Source organism: Enoplosus armatus, chromosome 13 (assembly GCF_043641665.1).
Source record: "Enoplosus armatus isolate fEnoArm2 chromosome 13, fEnoArm2.hap1, whole genome shotgun sequence".
NCBI classification, from domain to species: Eukaryota; Metazoa; Chordata; class Actinopteri; order Centrarchiformes; family Enoplosidae; genus Enoplosus; species Enoplosus armatus.
Window position 1 is genome coordinate 4,565,386 of NC_092192.1, and position 20,334 is coordinate 4,585,719.

General features: G+C 42.8%; 1 protein-coding gene across 4 annotated transcripts in view; it reads left to right on the plus strand.

Annotated features, from left to right (window-relative positions):
* The window catches only part of gria4b (glutamate receptor, ionotropic, AMPA 4b), a 102,452-nt gene that overhangs the window by 53,248 nt on the left and 28,870 nt on the right, over nt 1-20,334 (plus strand). For 3 of the 4 annotated variants that reach the window (XM_070917185.1, XM_070917186.1, XM_070917184.1), the window contains exons 4-9: nt 7,124-7,308; nt 10,059-10,112; nt 10,787-10,945; nt 13,888-14,055; nt 15,068-15,172; nt 17,015-17,125. In XM_070917185.1, the coding sequence (XP_070773286.1) occupies nt 7,124-7,308; nt 10,059-10,112; nt 10,787-10,945; nt 13,888-14,055; nt 15,068-15,172; nt 17,015-17,125 (782 nt within the window). Of the gene's footprint in view, nt 1-7,123; nt 7,309-10,058; nt 10,113-10,786; nt 10,946-13,887; nt 14,056-15,067; nt 15,173-17,014; nt 17,126-18,309; nt 18,343-20,334 lie in introns of those variants that run through there. The other variant, XM_070917187.1, reaches the window with a different exon arrangement.

A 20,334-nucleotide genomic window follows, 5' to 3' on the forward strand; every position in this document is an offset into this window, starting at 1 on the left:
AACTGGGCTCGACTTGCACTCCAGCAGAGGGCGTTCACAATGCACCGTCCTTCTGACCGAGTGCATGTGCTGTTATCTCATCAGTAATTGTTGATATTGCATATATATAAAACGCAAAAATGGTGAAACCAGTGAGCCGTGCTGGTAATCATGATACCAAACTGTCTAAGACGTAATGTGAGGAAGGCTGTTTGCTGACTTTGTGAAACACAGCTCCCTCACTGTGACACTAGATCGTCATGGCAACATGGATATCCTGGGTGGAGTAGCAGAAGGTCACAGAGTTTAAAGTTATAATACTTTATTGTTGTTGCCCCCATGCAGCGTCCCTCCTTCAGTTCTCGATCGGTCTGAGACGCTGCTGAACTGTGTTTCAGATCAGATTTATTATTTTTAGTACTTTCTGATTTTTCCTTCTATTTTCAGAAAAACCTTATTTACAGTATACGTTAAATTATATTATTAGCCAAACGCCAGTTACATATGTGCAATTTTAGTATAATATTGAAGCTTATGTGAACTTTAAAAACTGTATCTGTCTGTAATGCTTATAATTTGTTCCCTCAATTTGCTCATTCTTTTTGTCAACATTACTGTTTGAATAATAGTCATGGGCTATTTATGTTATGTTATTATTCTTTTTAATATATTTTTACATGGTGTGTGACCGCTGCAGTCCACTTTAGAATATTCTCTGCGAGCTGCGTGCAGATTAATTATGTATTTGCTGAATAAATACATGAATAAAAAGCTTGATTCTTTGTAAAAGTGACAGGCCTTCTGATTGCTCTGTCCGTGGTGCTGAAATCAGTCAGCAGCTGCAGGAAACTTATTGCAACTGACTGATCGTTGATGTTTGGGCTCTGCCATTCAGCTGAAGTTCCTGTCATCCTAACAGTGGGAAACACCGGCTGTCAGGAGTCTGATGTACTGGATAAAACACGTAGAAGCACGGCTGGCTCCCTATGGCTGCTATTGCCAGCTGTGGTTGAATGAAACTACCTGGAGTTGTTTTAGTCAATGCTGCATGTAAAAAAAATAGCTCTTTCCTATAGTAGATAAACAGTTTTGTTGGATTTTTGTACATAAATGAAGACTATGTTGTGGTATTTCTATCAAAGTACTTCAATAGTATTTGAAGGCAGTTTTCCAGTTGTAATGAAACATTTGCTGTTTATTGATTGCAATCATCTGGTCAGTTTTATTTGTCCTCCTTCTCCATAATTTCTTCTTTATTAATGTCTTATTCCTACATTTCTTTCCTTCAGTGTCCCTCACTCGTTTGTTTTTGCCCGCCAGCTTTAGCTGATCTGTTGAAATCTGTTTTGCTGCCTGGCATAGCATGAAAGCAAATTTCTGCACAAGCACTTTTCACGATCCTTAATATCACGAGGCGTTCTTTCTGCGAGGGGAACAAAAACACAGAGTGCAAATGGAGAATCACTATAATTGTACGAGCTCAGGCACCATCCTTCAGATTATTAGTTTTTTTGTATTTCTTGTGGAGTTTTTGTACTGCACGCTCTCTCCATGAAGCAGTAGTGTTAGTAAGAGTGTACTCAGGCAGTTTTTCTGAAGAGGCACACTTGCATATTTTAAAACCTCAAACATGTCACGAGGTCTTCTGTCTTTGTTAGAGGATGAATGTGTGTGTGTGCCTGACTGTAAATGTACGTGTTAGTGTTCAGTATGCGCATGCGAGTGCTTTTCAGAAGGCTTTTGGGTGCAGGCTGCAGCACTTTGGCCTGAGGATTTTTTTCACACACAGGGGCAGGCATTCATCCAGTATTGACTATAATGTAGAATCAGCCCACGCATGGCTGAGCTCAGTCAATGAGCGCCAGTCTGATTCCCTGCATCAAAGCACCAGAGATGCAAGGACAAGGGGCTGGATACTGTAGCACTGCGAGAGTGTGTGTGGTTAGAGCGAGTGCTGTTCCTGTTAGCTTTCCTAAAATTCCCATAAATACATAAATACACACTCACACAGGGAAAAATTAGAAAAAGGTAAAGGTACACAAATAAAAGGTAATACAAATAGAATGGAAATGTTTTAGAGATAAAATGAAAGGGCAGACAGACAGAGGCGAAGAAGAAAAATAAAGATGAAATACAAAACGAATCCAGGGAAGGAGAGAAAACAAAGACGGAGGAAAGGATAGGAGGGGAGAGAAAATGAAAGGAAACTGCAGAAGGGGAGAAAAGAGGAGAGGATTTATTGTAAGAGGAGAATAAGTGGAGGAAAGGAAACAAGGTCAGAGGAAAGTAGAGGAGAGAAAACAAGAGGAGAGGATTTAAGATAAGAGGAGAAGCAATGGAGGAGAGGAGAGGATCTTTCTCCAGCTGATGGACTGGTAGCAGAAGTGTGTACAGGCCACCATGAGTGACTCTTTTTAAAAGCATAAGCCTCTGGATGTACTCTTTGGAGAGGATGGATGGAGGCTCAGTAGACCGACAGCCTGCATCACACTGGAGGGTGAAGACGGGACAACAGAAATCGCACAACTTAACCCAGATGTGTACGCACTCTCCTCTTCACATGCTGCAGCTGCTTGCATCTAGTGTCCGGCTCTGCTCCAATCAGCACAACATGCGCTAGCGTCAGTCTGCACACTCGCCTGCGGCCGTGTCTTGGACGCTGATGCTGATTGCGGCTGGCTGCTGCGCCGCATACAGCCCCGGGGCTACACATTTATCAGCTGGTAATCAGCCGGCCGTTTGCACGCTTTACTCGCCTCGACTGTGGTTTCCTGTCCTCGCGCTGTATGTACACCGTGCGGCACAATAGGACATGATGGGATATCATAATGTTACATACTGCACAAACTCCAGCTGCTGATTTGCATCTGGTGGGATAGTGATGTGAATGGTTTAGTTTTAGTCTTTTGATGAACACATTTTAGTCCAAGTTTAGACCTTTTAGTCTAATTGAAGTCATAAAAGTTCTGTGGATGAAATCATAACAACTTGCAACAGATCCAACTCAATGGCAACTGAGCAAACTCCATCTGTTAATGAAGGCAGTTGAAAGCCTCAGAAAAAGTGAACCTTGAGTTTCGATTGATTCATCAGAAAATATTTAGTTTTAATCGAAAGCTTTGTCTGAGTTTTATGTCTTCTAAGCACTCCGAGGAAGGAGAGATTCTACAACCTGTGTCACATAGCCGAGCTAGCGCTACCACAAGAGCTAATCTGCTAGCATGTCTACTGCCGACTGCGAGTTTTGATGCGTTTCAATAGGAATTGTTTTTCTGAAAATGAAGTAGAACTAGAAGTTATGTTTGCATGTGTTCTTGAGAGGTGTAATGTCATATTTTGGAGGGAGATGCTACAAGCCTTTATTTATTTTGTCACACTCATTGTTTTTACATTTGAAAATGTGTGATGCATTGAGTACATTCAAAGCAAAGTAAAGGTGAAAGAGTAAAGAAACACAGCAGGTTGATCACAGTATAAGCGGACAAGCTAGCGAGGCTACTGAAGGCTACCCGCTGACACCTTCAGCTGGCTCAGTCCTTCTTGTCACCCTTATTGATGAAGGTCGCTGCAGTCTCACCTCACAGAGCTGCTCGCGTGGCTGTAGAAGAGTCAAGTTGTTCCAGAGTTCAGGGACATGAACGACAATAAAAAGCTAACATCAGACAAACTGATTCCAGTGTAACTGATCTCTTTGTGACTGTGTTTCCTAGCAGGCTGTTTGTTCCACATCCACGTTCAGTGGATTTTTCTGGCTTGTCCACGATGTTTCTGAACTCCTGCTGGCATGTTGGGACGTCTTCCTCATCCTCAAACAGCACTGTGTGGCTCTCTGGGGAGTTTTTGTTGATGCAGAAGTTCTTTGGTCACAGAGTTGTTTTCTCAACAAGATAAGCAGGCGATGTATTTTTGTTGCTGTTGCCTCTGTTGTGGCTGTGATAAAAGCTTAAAGAAAGGAAATTATGAATTTAGAGGGACATAAACTCATCTGATTGCCATTACCCTCATATGCTGCATGGTCATATTACAGTCGAACTATCATTCCACCTTCAAACCTTTTCCACCTTTTGTTTTATCCAAAACCAAAAGCACAAGTGTAAGGAATGGATTCAGCTGTGTTCATCTACTTTTTGAACCAAATGAAATTTATTGCACCATCGAGACTCCTCATAATAAGCCGTTGCTCTGCAGTCTGGTGGCACATTGTGATAAAAATGAAACGTTTATATACTGCAGATAGCATAAAGGGCAATTCCACAACTTAATTTTATTCACAATGCAGGTTATACATTACACAATCATGCTGCCAGACACCTCTGCCCTCTAAAAGATTGACTTTGCAGCAGACCAACAGGATAGGAGCACACCGGCGTAATGACATAAACTATAGTTTTACACAACAGTGAGCCAAAACAGCTGCTCATTTGTAGCTGAAACAGCTCCAGTCAATACAGTCAATAGCACAAAGTAGCTGCAGCTACCGCAGGGAGTCGTTTTTTAAGCCCAGTCTGCATCCCACGCTGCACAGAGTCCTTTGTATTATGTTTATTTGTCAGGGACCATGTACGAAAACCTTCATCTTAAGCAATAAGAAGAGACGCTTTGTATCAGATTTAGCTACCAGCAACAACCCGTCTGCAGTCCCCGAGCAGGAAGACGCAAATGCCTCAAAGTAAATGTTAAAATAAAGAAATAAAGTGTGTTCTCACCAGAACAGGAGACTTTGAATGTCTTGAAAGCAGCCTTTTTGTCGTTTTTTCTGTTTTGGGTTTTCCTCCTTGGAGAAAAAAACAGATGTACAGTGGGAACGTGGACTCAAATTGATCAGTTAAGCAGTTCTGCTGCTCAACAACTATCTATGTCCCCAAGAAGGACAACTCCACACACAGACGCCCACCACAGCTTGTTTAAAAGTGGCGTAGAGAAGAATAACATGGTGGTTAAAAAGCTTGTGTGTTTAATAGGTGGAACTGATGGATGGCTCCAGGGATGTCAGAGTCAGTCTGTGGATCCACCACTTTGGTTCAGACTTAAATATCTCAGTAGTTATTGGATGGATTGAAATGAAAGTTGTTGCAGATATCCATCCTCCCCGCAGGGTGACACACTGAGCTAAGAGGGTGAAACATGGTAAACATTACAGCCTGCATGTTAGCATGTTGCTATGCTGACGTTAGCATGTAGTTCAAAGCACTCAAGGTCCCGAGGTGACAATGCAAGTTGATCTGCAAGACAAAGGTCATGTGACCGACGGGAATAGCTGTGTTAGCAGCTAGCAAGAGGTCATGCTGTATGCTGCCGGGAAACAGATCCCTGGTCAGCTGTAGGCATGCCGCTCAGAATGCAAACATTTCACTGAGATCGGAGGCTGGTGGATTTTGCCTTTCATTTTTTCAAAGTTGAAATTCATTAGCAGCTTTTAGATTATATACTTTTTCGCTATTTTGCTATTTCGGTGACTCTATATATATATATATATATATATTTTTTTTTTACATGTAGCAGGTTATACGTGATCTTCAGGTCATATTTATTGGCAAAAGTGGTCATAAAGTAAAATTATTTCATACATTACAAAGCTATTGTGCAGGTTTACAAATGAGAAAAGACTTTTGTTGCATGTCGCCCCCCCCCCAATAAAGACATACAATAAAAAACGTCCTGCTCTGACAGCAGCGTCTTGTGCAGTTAAGACCTCATCAAAGCACATTTTGGATTCCCAGTTCTTTTCTAGCTTTTGCGGCATGCAACCCTGTTTGTTGTTATGATGACTGAACAATGATTGCTCCCCACTTGGGATCTGGATTCCCAACAGTTGTGGAGCCAAAATGTCATGAACCAGTTCTTCCTTCAGGAATTAACTGAGGACCGCCTGAGATGATACATGCATGTGGGAGCGTATGTGTGTGTGCTCCTCAACCAGCAGTCCCTCCTGGCACCATCAACCCTCTAATGGGGAGCAAGGGGCTGGGGAGGGGATAGAGGAGGTGGAGAGGGAGCCGGGTTGCCAGAGCACAGGTTAATCCACTAATTGGGAGCAAAGGGAGACGGGTTGCCAGATTGTGATGGCCACCAGGAGGGGCCGTTTAAGAGGGACATCTGTTCCTGCTGGAGAACAGCCGCCCTCACAGTTCCCCAGTTTCCTCTCTGACACTCATCTTCTTTATACACAAACCTGACAGCGAGGGTCCCTCCCCTCCAGAGTCTGGAGTTACATCCGACTCGCAGAGACAAGTCTGTTTCCCCGACTGGACCAAAAGCCAGGATCTGGTTGGAAAAGGATAAAAGCTTTGGAGGAGGTTGCTTCAGCGCGGTTTCTTGTAGAGGGTTTGTCTTGCCAAAGATGTCGTGTCAACTAAAGCCAGTCTGCGTTTCAAACCAGTAATTATGAGCAATGTGTTTTACCATTTTACCATGTTCCAATATGAAATATTACAGCCAGGAAATACAGCAGCCGTTGTTTCGTCAGTAAACATATTCAGGAGCTGTTACACTGACAACTAAAAAGCATTCAGGGAGCAGTTATTTTGACAAAAATTTGAATTCATTCATATAAATGCAGTAATTCTGTAGAAGATAATGAAAATGTTCTAAAATCTGAGTGGGTTTGTTTTTGTCAGTTTGCAAGAAAACCCAGGGTACCTTACAGCAATATTTTACAAAAAGTCCTGCAACTGGAGAGGAATCCAAACATGAAATGACTTTGTTAGCCTGTCGCCAACTCTCCACAAAACTTTATTGATATCTGTCACATACTACATTCAATGTTTTTAACCTTCAATGCCAACATTTCTGTCTACAATATCCGCACATGGCAACTGCAGTGTGTGTTAAGTTTACAAATGATCGAACTCGGGTCTCCTACATGAAAGTCGCTGACCAGCCTTGTCTGTCACCTTGTAATAGGGAGGGCACAGTTCTTCCTGCACTTGGACGCAATGTAAATTGTGATAATAATAATCCCAGCGGATACTTGGCTAACCAAAGTAATCAATAACCTTTAAAACATTTTTTTGACACAATGCTCCAAAATAAAAAGTTCTTACATTTTAAGTAAAAAATGATTTGAAAATGTGCACGTTGACTGTTTGCTCATGTATACAAAGTGCATAGACTCTGATGAGTCTTGTCCTGTGCGTCTGATTAGGATACGCCATCCTGCAGGCCATCATGGAGAAGGCAGGACAAAACAACTGGCAGGTCAGCGCCATCTGCGTCGAAAACTTCAACGACGCCAGTTACAGACGGCTGCTGGAGGATCTGGACCGGAGACAGGAGAAGAAGTTTGTGATTGACCTCGAGGCGGAGAGACTGCAGAACATGCTGGAACAGGTGATGCCACCATGACATCAACACTTTGTTCGCTTTTCCTGTTCATCTTTTTTTACATCGGATGCTGAAGTTGAATCTGCACTAGCTGCTTTAATATAATATGAATGACTCATGTAAAGCTGTTTATTTCAACTTGAGAAGCTTCAAACTCTTTATGTGTTGTATATTATCATAAGATCAGATCAAAATCACCTTAATTACTCAAATCATTGTCCGTCCTCGGAGATGACAGCATCCCAGAAACTACATTTCCAAAAAGAACAGAAGTGACTTTACACACTTACTCAATGTTTGTTTCACTCTGTTTTTTGTTTTTTTTAAGTGTGTTTGTGCTAATTAGAAAGTTTTGAACTTGAAAGCAGTCTGTTCTGGTCTCCTGTGGCGTTATTTGGCATAAGCACACTTAGAATATGATGTGTGTCTTCCTCCTCCTCCTCCTCCTCCTCCTCCTCCTCTTCGTTCCTTCATCCCTCCATCTTTCCCCGGGGCAACTGGTGTCTCTGTAATTGTTCAATTATTCAGGAAATCTCCACTCTGACATCTGTCATAGTTCTAACAATTTACTTTGTAGATGTGTGTGTGTGTGTGTGTGTGTGTGTGTGTGTGTTTGTCTTTGCCCCACGGAGCAGCAGACTTCCTGCTTCATCCTCACTTGATGCCAGTACACAGAACGTCTCATGGTAGACGTGATGGACTCATTCAGTCATATTTAGAGCTTGTGGGATGATGCACTGTTTTGTGCAGCGGTGGTCAGAATTACTGCCAAAATCATAAACATCTATTTTAGCCTGCATTCATTCCAACTGCCACCCAGTTCATATTTACATCTTGCCAAATTCTCCTGATCGAGGACGAGGATTTGAATACATAATTGGGCCTCATTAGTTGCTTATTAACAGCACGGTCAGTACATATCAAGGCTTATAAGCAACCAGATGTTACTTTGAATGTCAGAGCGTGAAATCTCTGAATGCAAACCTGTTTCATTTTACAGATGGGAATGTAATTTGCCGGCATCTAATTTGCAAGTTGTACAAACGGTACCATAGCTGCAACATTAAGACTCCATAGGATTAAAGTTAGATTAAAGTCTAAGAGGTGTCAAAGTTCACTAAATGTCACCTAAATGTTCAGTTTCAGACAGGCACCTTGTCATGTATCTCATGTCTGAATAAGCACCCAGGTCACTTTTACTTTAAAGTCATGACAGTTGGATAAATTAAATGTCATCACATAAATATACAGTATGGATGTTGTGTTCTGCCTTTTAAATGTATCCCTTAATTATAATCTCTTATGCACAAAAAGTCTGAACCATGAAACACTGTAAAAAAATCTCTGGCACAACCACAATAATAATCAGACCGCCACTCCCTCCGTGAAATCTCAATTTTCATACATGCCACCTGCATGGATGAAAGTATAAATATCCTGCAAAACACTCGACATACAGCGTGTGAGCAAATAGGAATTAAACCAGAGTCCCAACTCATCCTCTCATCATTCTCTGCTTGTACATGAGATGGGTTTCCATCCACCACTTTTTATACACATTTTCAATTTGCGCATAAAAACCTGAGCGGAAATGCAGAAAAAAAAAAAAAAGGTTGAAATATTGCAAAAAAGTTCTTTTGCGCTTGGCTGAGGTGGAAAAATTGGTGCATCGATAAAAGCAAAATGTAAAAAATTATAAAAATGGAACAGACGTGGAGTAAATCATGACATACATGTGTGGCTTTAACATCCACTGAAGAAAACATCCGATCAGTATGGAGCGATGAGGAGACTGTAAACGAGTAGCTTTGAACTACTTCTTCTTTTTCTTCTTCTTCTTCTGGTTTAATGGCATCCAACTGGAAAATTAGTGCCACCAGCTGTTTATCTCAATGAACCAACTCCTAATAATTACATAACGGTAGAGGATGAACTTTTACTGATAAAATTAGGTTAAAATCTGTGTGCAGTCATGAACATTTACTGGACATAAGAGACAACCATAAAACATGTAGTATGAGGTCAGTAAACTGCACACATGATGCTCATGTCTGTCGAACCAGCCGACCTTTTTTTTATTTTGTGCTCTTAAAACTGTGAAAATTAAAGTTTCAAGACCCAAAACCGAGCAACAGTATGAGCAAACAGACTTATTTCCAACCCATCAGCAGTGTGGACTGCAAATCTCTCCTGCAGCCCCGTGTTGTGATCCAGATTGATATATTGGATTTATTTTTATATTTTAATCTTGAATATTGCAGCTGTGAGCGTTGATCAACAGCAGAGTTTCACCACCTGATACTCAGGTCTTGACAGCAGTGAAGCTGTCGGGGAACTGATACCAATCCAAGCGTTTCTGAGAGGTTTAAAGCATCTTTCGTTCAGCTTAATTCACGACCTTATTAACTGGATGTCCAGTGGGATTTTCCCAGCAGATGTCAGCTTTCAAAATCAGTTTTTATCACCAAGATGCAGCTCTGTGGTTGTGCATGTGTGTGTGTGTGTGTGTGTGTGTGTGTGTTGTGTAAGAGTGTCAAGAAGCATTGTCATGTCTTTGAAAGCGTTAAGTGTTTACTTCCTGACAAGACTGCCTGTTCATTTGTTTGGACGTCCGATCTTCTGTGGATTAAACCTGGCGGTCCCACGGTGTCAAGACGCGCACACTCGCCTGTCACACGCATCATTTTATGCAATTAACGTGTGCTACGCTGTAATCCAGTCAGATTAACGTTGAGCTCTGCTCCGCCTCCTCGCAGATCGTCAGTGTCGGGAAACATGTCAAAGGCTACCATTACATCATGGCCAACCTGGTGAGGGAAGACGACTTCTGATGGCTTCCTTGTTTGTTTTCTTTCTTCTCACCATATCATCTGTACCTCATCTCTCTCTCTTCTGTATTTCTGCTTTCTTTCAACTGTGTTGTGGTATTGATGTGTAGACTGCGGCTATAGGAGCAGCTGCTATAGCAGATACAATATATTTAGCAGGATTCACCGATACAGGGCCACAAAGTGAGCCTCATATTACCTTCGGCTCAATGCATTTTTGTCCCTCATCTCTGTTGGAATCACATTGCAAAGGGATTTCTTCAAGGCCAGTATGGACAGCAGGAACAAATGCAGCTACCAAGCATTCTTCCAGAGTGCATATGGGCATGTGGGTCTTGTATTAAGGTGGACTTGATAGGTGCTCCTATCCTCTTCAGAAAAAAAATAATTGGGTTACAGGATGAGGGACTTGAATTCATAACCATGGAAACTATTGAGGTCTGACACAGACTGCTGTAATGTTCAGCCGCCTCTGGTCACTCCACACCTACTCTTTATTCACCTCATTAATTATAGAGTAATTGCATCAAAACTACTGTAGTTTAGTTCAGTGGTACTACGGCTGTCCAAGAAGTATTTCTTTATTTTATTGCTGCTGTCATTTACTGGTTTCTTTCCCAGCCCATGACCGCTCTTTCCCCTTGTTGCCCCTCAAGGGTTTTAAGGACATCAACCTGGAGCGCTTCATGCACGGTGGAGCCAACGTGACCGGCTTCCAGCTGGTCGACTTCAGCAACCCCATGGTCATCAAACTGATGCAGCGCTGGAACAAGCTGGATCAGAGGGAGTACCCAGGCTCGGACGCCCCGCCCAAGGTATGTAACGCCGTATGTAACTGTCGCTGTGAGCAGGGACCCTTCTGAAAACTTCAGAGATGTTGGCAAGCTATGGCACATATAAAGCAAAAAAAAGCTGTCTGGAGGGTCGGAAATCTAAAACTGATGGCATGTGTTTGAAGAATAGTGGGCAGGTGTGTGAATTACATGCTATTTGTAGTCAATGGGCTGAAACCTGCAAAAGCCACGGCCCCTTCATGGTTCCTTTTGGCTGACCGGGTCGCTGCATCAGCAAAAGAAAGATAATACGTGTGAATATGTAGCTGCATGTTTGCCAGGTGTGCAGACAACAGACAGAAATGCATGAAAAACTAAACAAATAAATAGCAACCTTGTGATAAAACAGATATATGAGCATGCACACACAAGGAACGGGCATCATCATCTTCATCAGCAGCAGCAATCTGCTCCGCTGTGTCCACCGCTGTCATATGCAGCGATGTGACAGACTGACCCACTTTACATCCTTTTCAGGCACACAGATTGCAAATGGCACTAGGGCAAGAAGGCATCACGCCATGGTGGTCAGCAAACCTCCTCCTCTTCCTCGCCCCCCGGCAAATCTGTGCCCGACAAAGATTTCTATTTTAAAAACCAGATGCAGTGAAGTGGAAACGGTCAAGCAGAGTGTGTGTGTGTGTGTGTCTGATGGATGTGGGTGGTTCAAATTAAAAGTTTACACCACAGGACGATATCACATGATATTACGTGTGTGTGTGTGTGTGTGTGTGTGTGTGTGTGTGTGTGTGTGTGTGTGTGTGTGTGTTTATTCCCACTCCATTTCTTGATAAATTGCTCTCTCTCCTGGAAATCCACTCAGACTAAATTACTCTGCTCCCCATTAAGTTTGTCCACAGCCTGAGTCACAGTCAGCCCTTCTTTCTTCTAATATATTAACACCACCGGTGAGTTGTGTCTTCTCCTGGCATGTTTACTCACTTTGCAAAGACAAATGTGATGCCTTGTGCTTAAAAGTTCCAGGAATCAGCAGGTAGGGAACTAATGAGAGATTCCCGTATGTACTGTGTGTATGCCGTGACGGGGAGAGTCGTGGAGCTACTCGGCTTCATCTCCACCATATTGTTTTATTGTTTCGGCCCTCATTGTGATCAGATCTCGATATGCAAATTAGATTGATGGAGCTGGCGGTCTTCCCAGATCAAGGAAAGTGATGTGGGATACTCTGGAGGGGCCGCTACGAAGGCAAGGGTCATGTGACAGACGAAGACTTTTACCTTTCACTAACCAGGCTGAAGTTTCTTATGCTACAAGAAGGCAATCAGAACCAGTAGAGAAGGTTGCGAGCTCAACTTCCTCGTCAGTCACGTGACCCTCAGCTTGCACAACGCCATGTTGCTGTTGGGAGTGTACGTATCATTCCTTCGCCAAGGAAAGGGTCACCTATATCTTTTTTTTTTTTGAGAAGCTTGAGATGTTGCAGAGGTATGTGACTTTCAACATGTTGGGTGGATTGTGTGCATTTACACCTACATTAACATGCGGTTTTCCTTAAAAGATATTAGGTACAGAGTGCATAATAATACCAGGTTTAAATAGTTTTTTAGAGTTCATCTAACCCTTCCCTAACAAGGAATATATATATATATATATATATATGTGTATATGACTTTTGGTCATGATACTCACCACCTCTGTTGAACAGAAATCGTCTCAAACACAAGAACTGAACTACAATCAGACTCAGTTACCGCTGTCTTCATGCTAACGCTAGCAAAAGTAGGATGCCAGACAGCGTGGCATTGTGCTAAGCTAGCTGAGCACCAGGTCCGACTACCTTTAAATCTTCAGGCATGTGGTCATTCATTGGACTGGGATCAGCTTTATAACAGTCAGAGCTTTGTAGGTTGGACTACGAATGGGTAGAATGGAATAAGTATTCTACATATACAGTATGTGTGAAGGCGTTTTTTTGCTTTAAGTCGGGTTTATTTCACTTGACCGACACTGTTGAATCCATCTAAAAGGAAGCCGCCCCTCATTTCCCCCTGCCCACGTTCATGTGAGCTGATAGCAGTGAAGATGGTCCTCACAGTTTATCCCGCACCTCGATTGTTTGTGTGTTATTTGTGTGTGTTACTTTGGGCAGCTTGTCAAAGAGTCACAGGGGGATAGAGTGCAGCAGTCTCCGTAGAGAGCCATAATGTCACAGTGAGCAGTGGGCTAATGAATAGGAGTCACCCCCGGCCGGAGGCGAAGTTAATGAACTCCTGCTAGCCGGGATAATTAATGCCAGACTGCTACCCGGCTGGACAAAACACTCTCCTTTTCCCCTTTCTTTCCCCCGCTCGCTCTCCATCTTCCTGCCTTCACTCAATTAGTTTTCTTCCGCGCCAGAGGTGAGTTTTAGGGAAATGTATGGCTCATGACGGAGAGAGAGATTTTCTGTAGACGCAAATAATAAGAGGCGGCGCGGAGTCTTCAGGTCAAAGATAGATTAGGGAAAATTGGGAGGCTTACACTGTAGGGAATATGCTCTTCCCATCTCTCCCTCTCCGCCTTTCCATTTCCAGAAAATAATGAGCAGAGTAAAACTGCTGCCTCTCTGCAACAGCCTGGCCGTTAGGACGTACTGCTTGGCCCTGCAGAAACTCAGCAGGCTCTCAGAGGCAGCCTCACGCAGATTGTTTTTAAAGAGATCCGACCAGCAGATATTGCAGAACATTTTGCCTGTCCTGCTAAATCAGCATTTAATTGGCCTCATACTTTTATTCCGTCGTGTGTCCTCCAGCGCTGTTCCACCCAAAACAGACAGAACAGCAGGGTGGCCTCCAGGTTACAAAGACTGTGATTTACAAATCCCATGCACAGACTGCAGCGTTTTTATGTGATGTTAAGTTGTTTTTTAAGCTAAAGAAACCAACTGTGCCCACATACAGTAACATCCTCCTCTTGTCTCACAGTACACCTCGGCGCTGACATACGATGGGGTGATGGTGATGGCCGAGGCCTTCAGGAACCTGCGCAGGCAGAAGGTGGACATTTCAAGGCGGGGGAACGCCGGCGACTGTCTCGCCAACCCCGCCGCCCCGTGGAACCAGGGAATCGACATGGAGCGCACTCTCAAACAGGTGGGAATGAAGGAGAAAAGCTACAAACTGATTAATCTAATCTGATCTTCTGATTTTGAGAAACAAACACTGAGAACTCAACTTCCTTCCTTTTCCTTTCCTTGACTTCACTCCCCCTAAAACTACAGTTTTCTGTTTGAGAACAGCTTTTATAAACGACATATAGTTCACAAAGTGATGAGCTTTACACAATGTCTACTCACAGCCTGCGTAGGGAAAGCAGCAGCAGCAGCTTCAGGATGCGTTCAGGCACAGTATTGAATGTAAGTCAAACGCGTTTTGGCACTGCTTAGAGCCCAACAAACAATCGCTGTAGCCGGGCACATAAACCGGAAGAAAATAGACCTGAAACTTGTGTTTATAGTACGCGGCCTGGGTGGACAGCTGTTTTGATTCAAACAGAAACTATCTGTTTAGTCAGACTGCTGAAAAACACGGCTGAAACACCTGTGTAGACAAGCTGCTGCAGCTCTGTACGTAACGCACAGACTTCTTCTCGTCCCAAAGTAGATTTGTAGTCGACGCAAGGGGTTAATGGGAGTCCACCGGTTTTAATATGGTTTTAAGGGGTAGGGTTAGGGTTACTAGACGGACGTATCGAACATGATCAGGCCATATCGGCCCAAGCTGACCGATCACAGTTGTCCCCTCGTGGTTTCTCCATAGTTGCCGTACGGATCATAAATATGTTAAGTAAGTACGGCGTAACCTCTTAACACAGAGGTAAACATGAAGCTTCACTCGCTGGAAGGAAGCGTATTTTCCCAAAATGTTTCTTTAAAAGCTGTTCAAGATTTTAAAAGCTAGTTTTCCCAACTTTAAATATCATATTCTTAAAACATTCTTCCTTGTTTTCCTTTTACTTTCTGTGAAAAGCTGATTTATTACAAACTTCTGTGGTAGAAAAATGGAGCTTGACCTGCTGTAGTTTTTACTTCAACCTCTCTGTAGAGTAAATGAATACTATTTGCTGCCGTTATATCATTGTGTGTGTATGTATTTCTGTGTGCAGGTCCGGTTGCAGGGATTAACAGGTAATGTCCAGTTTGACCACTATGGCCGCAGGGTAAACTACACTATGGACGTGTTTGAACTGAAGAATAATGGACCCAGACGGGTAAAACATCACACCACACTGCTTTCATTTGTGTTATGGATGAATATTTGTCCAAGTCGAGTAACACAGTATATTTTAGCATACGTGATATATATATATATGTATATATATAGTCAGAGATATGTGCACACTGCTGTCGTGTGAAGTGTCTGGGGGCTGGGACGACACAGTAGGTTCTATTATCATAAGTAGGTTGTAAAAAATCTTCAGCCTCTGCCAGCATCTCTGCTTCTGGTATGGCAGGACGGATGGATGTCTGTGGAGGAAATTCAAGGAAAATGGGATAAAGAGAGAGAGCGAGAAAGAGAGAGAGAGAGAGAGAGAGAGAGAGAGAGAGAGAGTACTTGTGAGAGTGACGGCGAGAGGATAAAATGAAATAGAGAGCAATCAAGGTAGAGGAGAGGAGGAGGAGGAGGAAGTGTGTGGGGGGCGGGCTCCCATCAATCAAAAGCTGCTTTGGCTTGTCGTCCTGCACACAGAGAGGGTCCTGTCAGGACACGGTGTGTGTGTGTGTGTGTGTGTGTGTGTGTGTGTGTGTGTGTGTGCGTGTCACAACCTCGCTCTTACATTTCCATGTTCCTCAATCATCCTGATGCCCCAGCACACAGGAGCTATCAGCCAATCACAGCTCTTCGTTCCCTCTGGCTTCCCTTCAGCAGCGGCCAACCAGCAGCCAGCTCGCTGACTTATAGCCGCTTATGGTTGCCGTCAAAGCTCTTGTCTGTGATAAGATCAATACATCAGTTTGACACAATATTGGTTTGCAGATATTGGCTTTTTATTAAAAATCACATATCGGCCGACCGCGTACTTCCTCTCGACCTTCCTTCGACAGAGGATGCTGATATTGTGACCACAACATATCATGTCTGTCAGTTCCAGTCGGTCAGTTTTGACCCTGAAGGACTTCTGGAAGACGACAGTAATGTTTGCCGAACGTGAAACAGCTTTTGACAAAAAAGAAGCAGCACAACATAGATCTTGAAATAATATTACGTGAGGACGTTTCAGCCGAGGCTGCGCAATAACTCAAAAACACAACTTATTGTCTTTAGGTGGACCTACAGCGTGATGCGATGATACTTTGATTTATATATGTAATGTACAATTTTATTGACTAAACTGATGAATTAATGTTTAAAAATTACAAAAATATTGAATCTGAAAGTTATAATCTTAAATCTACTTACTTGCTGCGTCCAGAGCTTTCAACTGCATATCATGGTCTTCATCAGCTGATGGAAAATGAGGTTAAAAGCTCTAAAAAAAATTAAATAAGATTATTTTGTCAAACCAGAAAATACTATTTAAATGCTATGATTATGGCCACTCTGGTAAAAAAAAAAACCAAAAAAAACAGTAGAGATTTTGAGAAGGGAGTTGTACTTTTGAGAAAAAAGGCAAAACATTATGAGAATAATGTTATAATTTTACCGTGAAAAAGAAAACATTGGTGGTGCTCAAACCTAATCCTAATCCTTGACACTTAAACTTAATAAATAGATATTATTTGTTCTTCTAGTGTGACGGCTTTTTCGTTCTTATATCCCACAGTGTTGATCAGTCAGCCTGGTCACAAACAGAATGTTTTGTCTTTCTTTGAAATAAACAAAACAAATTTAACTTTTTATCACGACACAAAGTTTAATGATGGTTTGTACTTGTGATGTGAATGATGATCATAATGTAACGTGCCTTTTCTTTTAACCCACTCCCTCCAAAATGCATCGTTCTTGCCGAGCTTTGCTGCTCACGATCATTCAACATTAATTTCTTATTAATTATATGCAGTATATTAGCATGTACGCATAAACACAAGCTCATATTTAGTTTTCCCTGCAGATCGGCTACTGGAACGATGCGGACAAACTGGTGCTGATCCAGGACTCTCCACTGCTTCCAAATGACACCTCAGGCATGGAGAACCGCACTGTTGTAGTTACTACCATCATGGTAAGAGACCGGCATGTTCTCGCCAACACACACACACACACACACACACACACACTCCCGCATGCAGTCATATTCTTAGCAATTTGTAATGCCAGGAGACTTTATTATCTAGTGCTGCTGCACATTCAACATAATACTTATGCAGAGTCAGGAGGTTCAGTGGCTACACATCACACAGCCTACCTCCAACATCAAAACCTGCATTCACAATAATCTCACATTAAAGTATAGTGGTCAGCTGCACTGTTATCCTTCACCACCTTTCCCCTGTAAAGTATTACTACAGTACAGTGTTAAATTCCTGATGAACCTTGCATTCCTGGGTAATTTTTGGTGTTTGATGTTGTATTTTATCATTGATGCAGACATAATGTAGACATACTGTATGTGCAGAATCTACGATAGAATTTGACTTTTTTTTGCGTGCTGTAAAACATCGTCAGTAGTAAAGTTTTCTTGGCAGCCTTTAGAGCAAAGAGTGAGGGCTTCTTTACACTCAGCATCACCGGGAGAAATCCATCGTATAAAAAGGTAGAGACACCAATTATCCACCAATACAGGAGCGGCAACAAGATTCTTGGCAATTTATCACATTGATTACATCCTAGGATTAATAGTAAAAAGGACTGATGAAGTTTGCAAGGATGCATATACCCATGCAATGCTCAGATTTCAGCAGTTCACCTACCCTCGAAGGCCCTTATGTTGTGCACTATGACTGACCAGAGTTCAGGGATCACACACGCTTTGTTACAACAGTACAACATTGTCAGTAAAGAAAGGGGCTTTCTTTTTATTACTCCAGTAAACCATCGTACAACTCCAGAATCAACTACCGTCACTTAGATTCTCTTTTATTGCACCAATAAACATCTCAAAAAGCAGTCAAATAGCTCCATAACCAGCTGCCGTTACAGAGGTTTTTGTTCTTATTGTACAGATAAAAAGACTTCATAAAAGAGTTCCATACAGCGTCAAAATCAATCAAAGCTTTTTACACATGATTGAAATGAATGGCCTTTGCATGGCATGTGAATCTCTGGCTGTAGCACTGACTCTGACATGGCTGACTAGAGTAAAAGCAGCCAGATGTTGAGCGATACATGTAGCAGCTGAGTGAGAGGAGGAGGGAAGGAGGTGGGAAATGGAGAGTCACAGCTCAGCACAATCCTCCCTCTTTTCAGCCCCTGATGAGGAACCCCATTTTAAGAAACTGAGCCCCAGTTGGACGCAAGCAGGATATGAAAGCCCTTAATGGCAGAGTGATGGACACAACAACCCGAGCCAAAATGAAGCCCTAAAGACACTGGGCGAGAGGAGAGACACGGCACCTATGTTAATGGACACCCTGTTCAGAAAACTGAACAAGAAATGGAGCCACTCAGAGCCGTAATGGAGCCCCTCGACAGGAAAATGAAATGCAAATGGAGGGAAAAAGACACTGTCTCTTTTAAGGACGGTGCTTGTGGATGGACACCCATTGAGGGCTAAAATGGGTCCCCAGCTCCAAACAGCACAGTGTCTGTTTACTAGCATAAACAAGCTCCCACTACACCTGTTTGTGTGTGTTAGAGTCATACATTGTCATTGCCCGGTGTGTTTGTGTGGCCAATCACAGCTTGAATCCCATCCTGGTTTGAATTTGTAATTCTTTTTAGCAAAGACCTTTGGACCCTGAAGTATAATGTGAGGCGTGTGCCAGGATGTGAATATACATTATGTCCAACTGAATTCCTGCTTGCTCTAAATCTGTCACCTTCTCCGGCTACCTGCTCCACCGTACAGAACAATACACATTCTGAGGGCTTCCTGTGAGCTTTAAAACAGCTTCGAAAGACTAATGCTCTCATAATCATCCCAGTTCATATCCATCACGCTTTTATGCAGCATGATATTATAGTTACATTGTGATGGCTGCCTTTCACTCCCGCTTTTAATGTTTGTGAAAGTAATGTTTGTTTAGCATAAAGTTAATGAAGTGTCTCCGTGTAATATTACATCAAGGCTGCCTTAATGTCTTTGGGACTTGATGTGACAAGGAGGAGTTCTAAAGGAGGAGTTCAACATGTTGGAAAATACGCTTGTTTGTCATCAAACGTAGGCTAGTTGCACAGCAGTGAAATCCGCATCCATTTTGTCCTCAGACTGTAGATTTAGATTTCGACCTGCTCTGTTAAGTCGTGTGTTCGATCCCCTGTTCTACCTGAGGTTTGGTTTGTTGTAGTCATTCTTGTTTTGATGTGACGACACACTAGAGTTCTGCACGGGCCTAAAACCGAGACCTGAACCCGGGCCTATACCCGCGCCTCTCAGACCCGAACCGACTGAACCAACCTGTCGAATTTGAGACTCAAACCTAACCCGAGGCTGTATTTTTGTTATTTCGTCTTCAAAGACAAAGTTATATGCTTGCTTTGGAAAGGTTCTTCTGCCCTGCCGGCTTAGTAGATCAACTTTGCTCCCCCCCCGACCCCCCCCAGTATCGGCCAGATGCACATGGCTGGTTTTTCCCCTGTTGGCCACCACAGGCAGCAATAAAACCATTCTGCCACACACGAAGGTTTACATAAACAAGCCACACAAAGGTGAGATGTATGCATAGCGCTTACTGTAAAGAGGAGGAGTAAGTGGTTGGTTTGGCAAATGTATGTTGGGTAAACTTGTCCACCTCTGTTAAAGAGCTTCCCTGAGCTTTTCAATGGGAGACGGTCCAAAAGGGGGCTAGTAGTCAGAGAGACTGCTGCTTGTTAGCGCTCTAAAAATGTTGTATGGCTAGCAGCTGCTACTGGCTTTTATTTAGAACATTATGGTTAGTTAGATAATCTTGTTTTTGACTGGAGATAAAAATAAGACTGTTTCAAAACCCTAAATTGGTGAGTAAATCCATTTCATCAGAACTTTTACTTTGGTAAACGTGAATGAACAGATCTGCATCCACGTCATGCACATTATTTGTCTTTGGCTCACGGTGTTAACAGACCTCCCACAGACATGGACAAAGTTTGACTGTCCCCTTATTGGCAGAACGAGGCTGAAAGCTTTGATGAGGTGTGTCTTGGCTTTAAACTCCTCCATTGCACTTAAAACCACACTATCAATCTGCCGGAGGGCAAGAAGAACAGGCAAGGTCCTGCTATTATTATGTTTTCGTTTAGCCTTTGTTCGGGGAATTCTGAGGGAGGATGTTTGGATTTTGTGGATAGAGACTG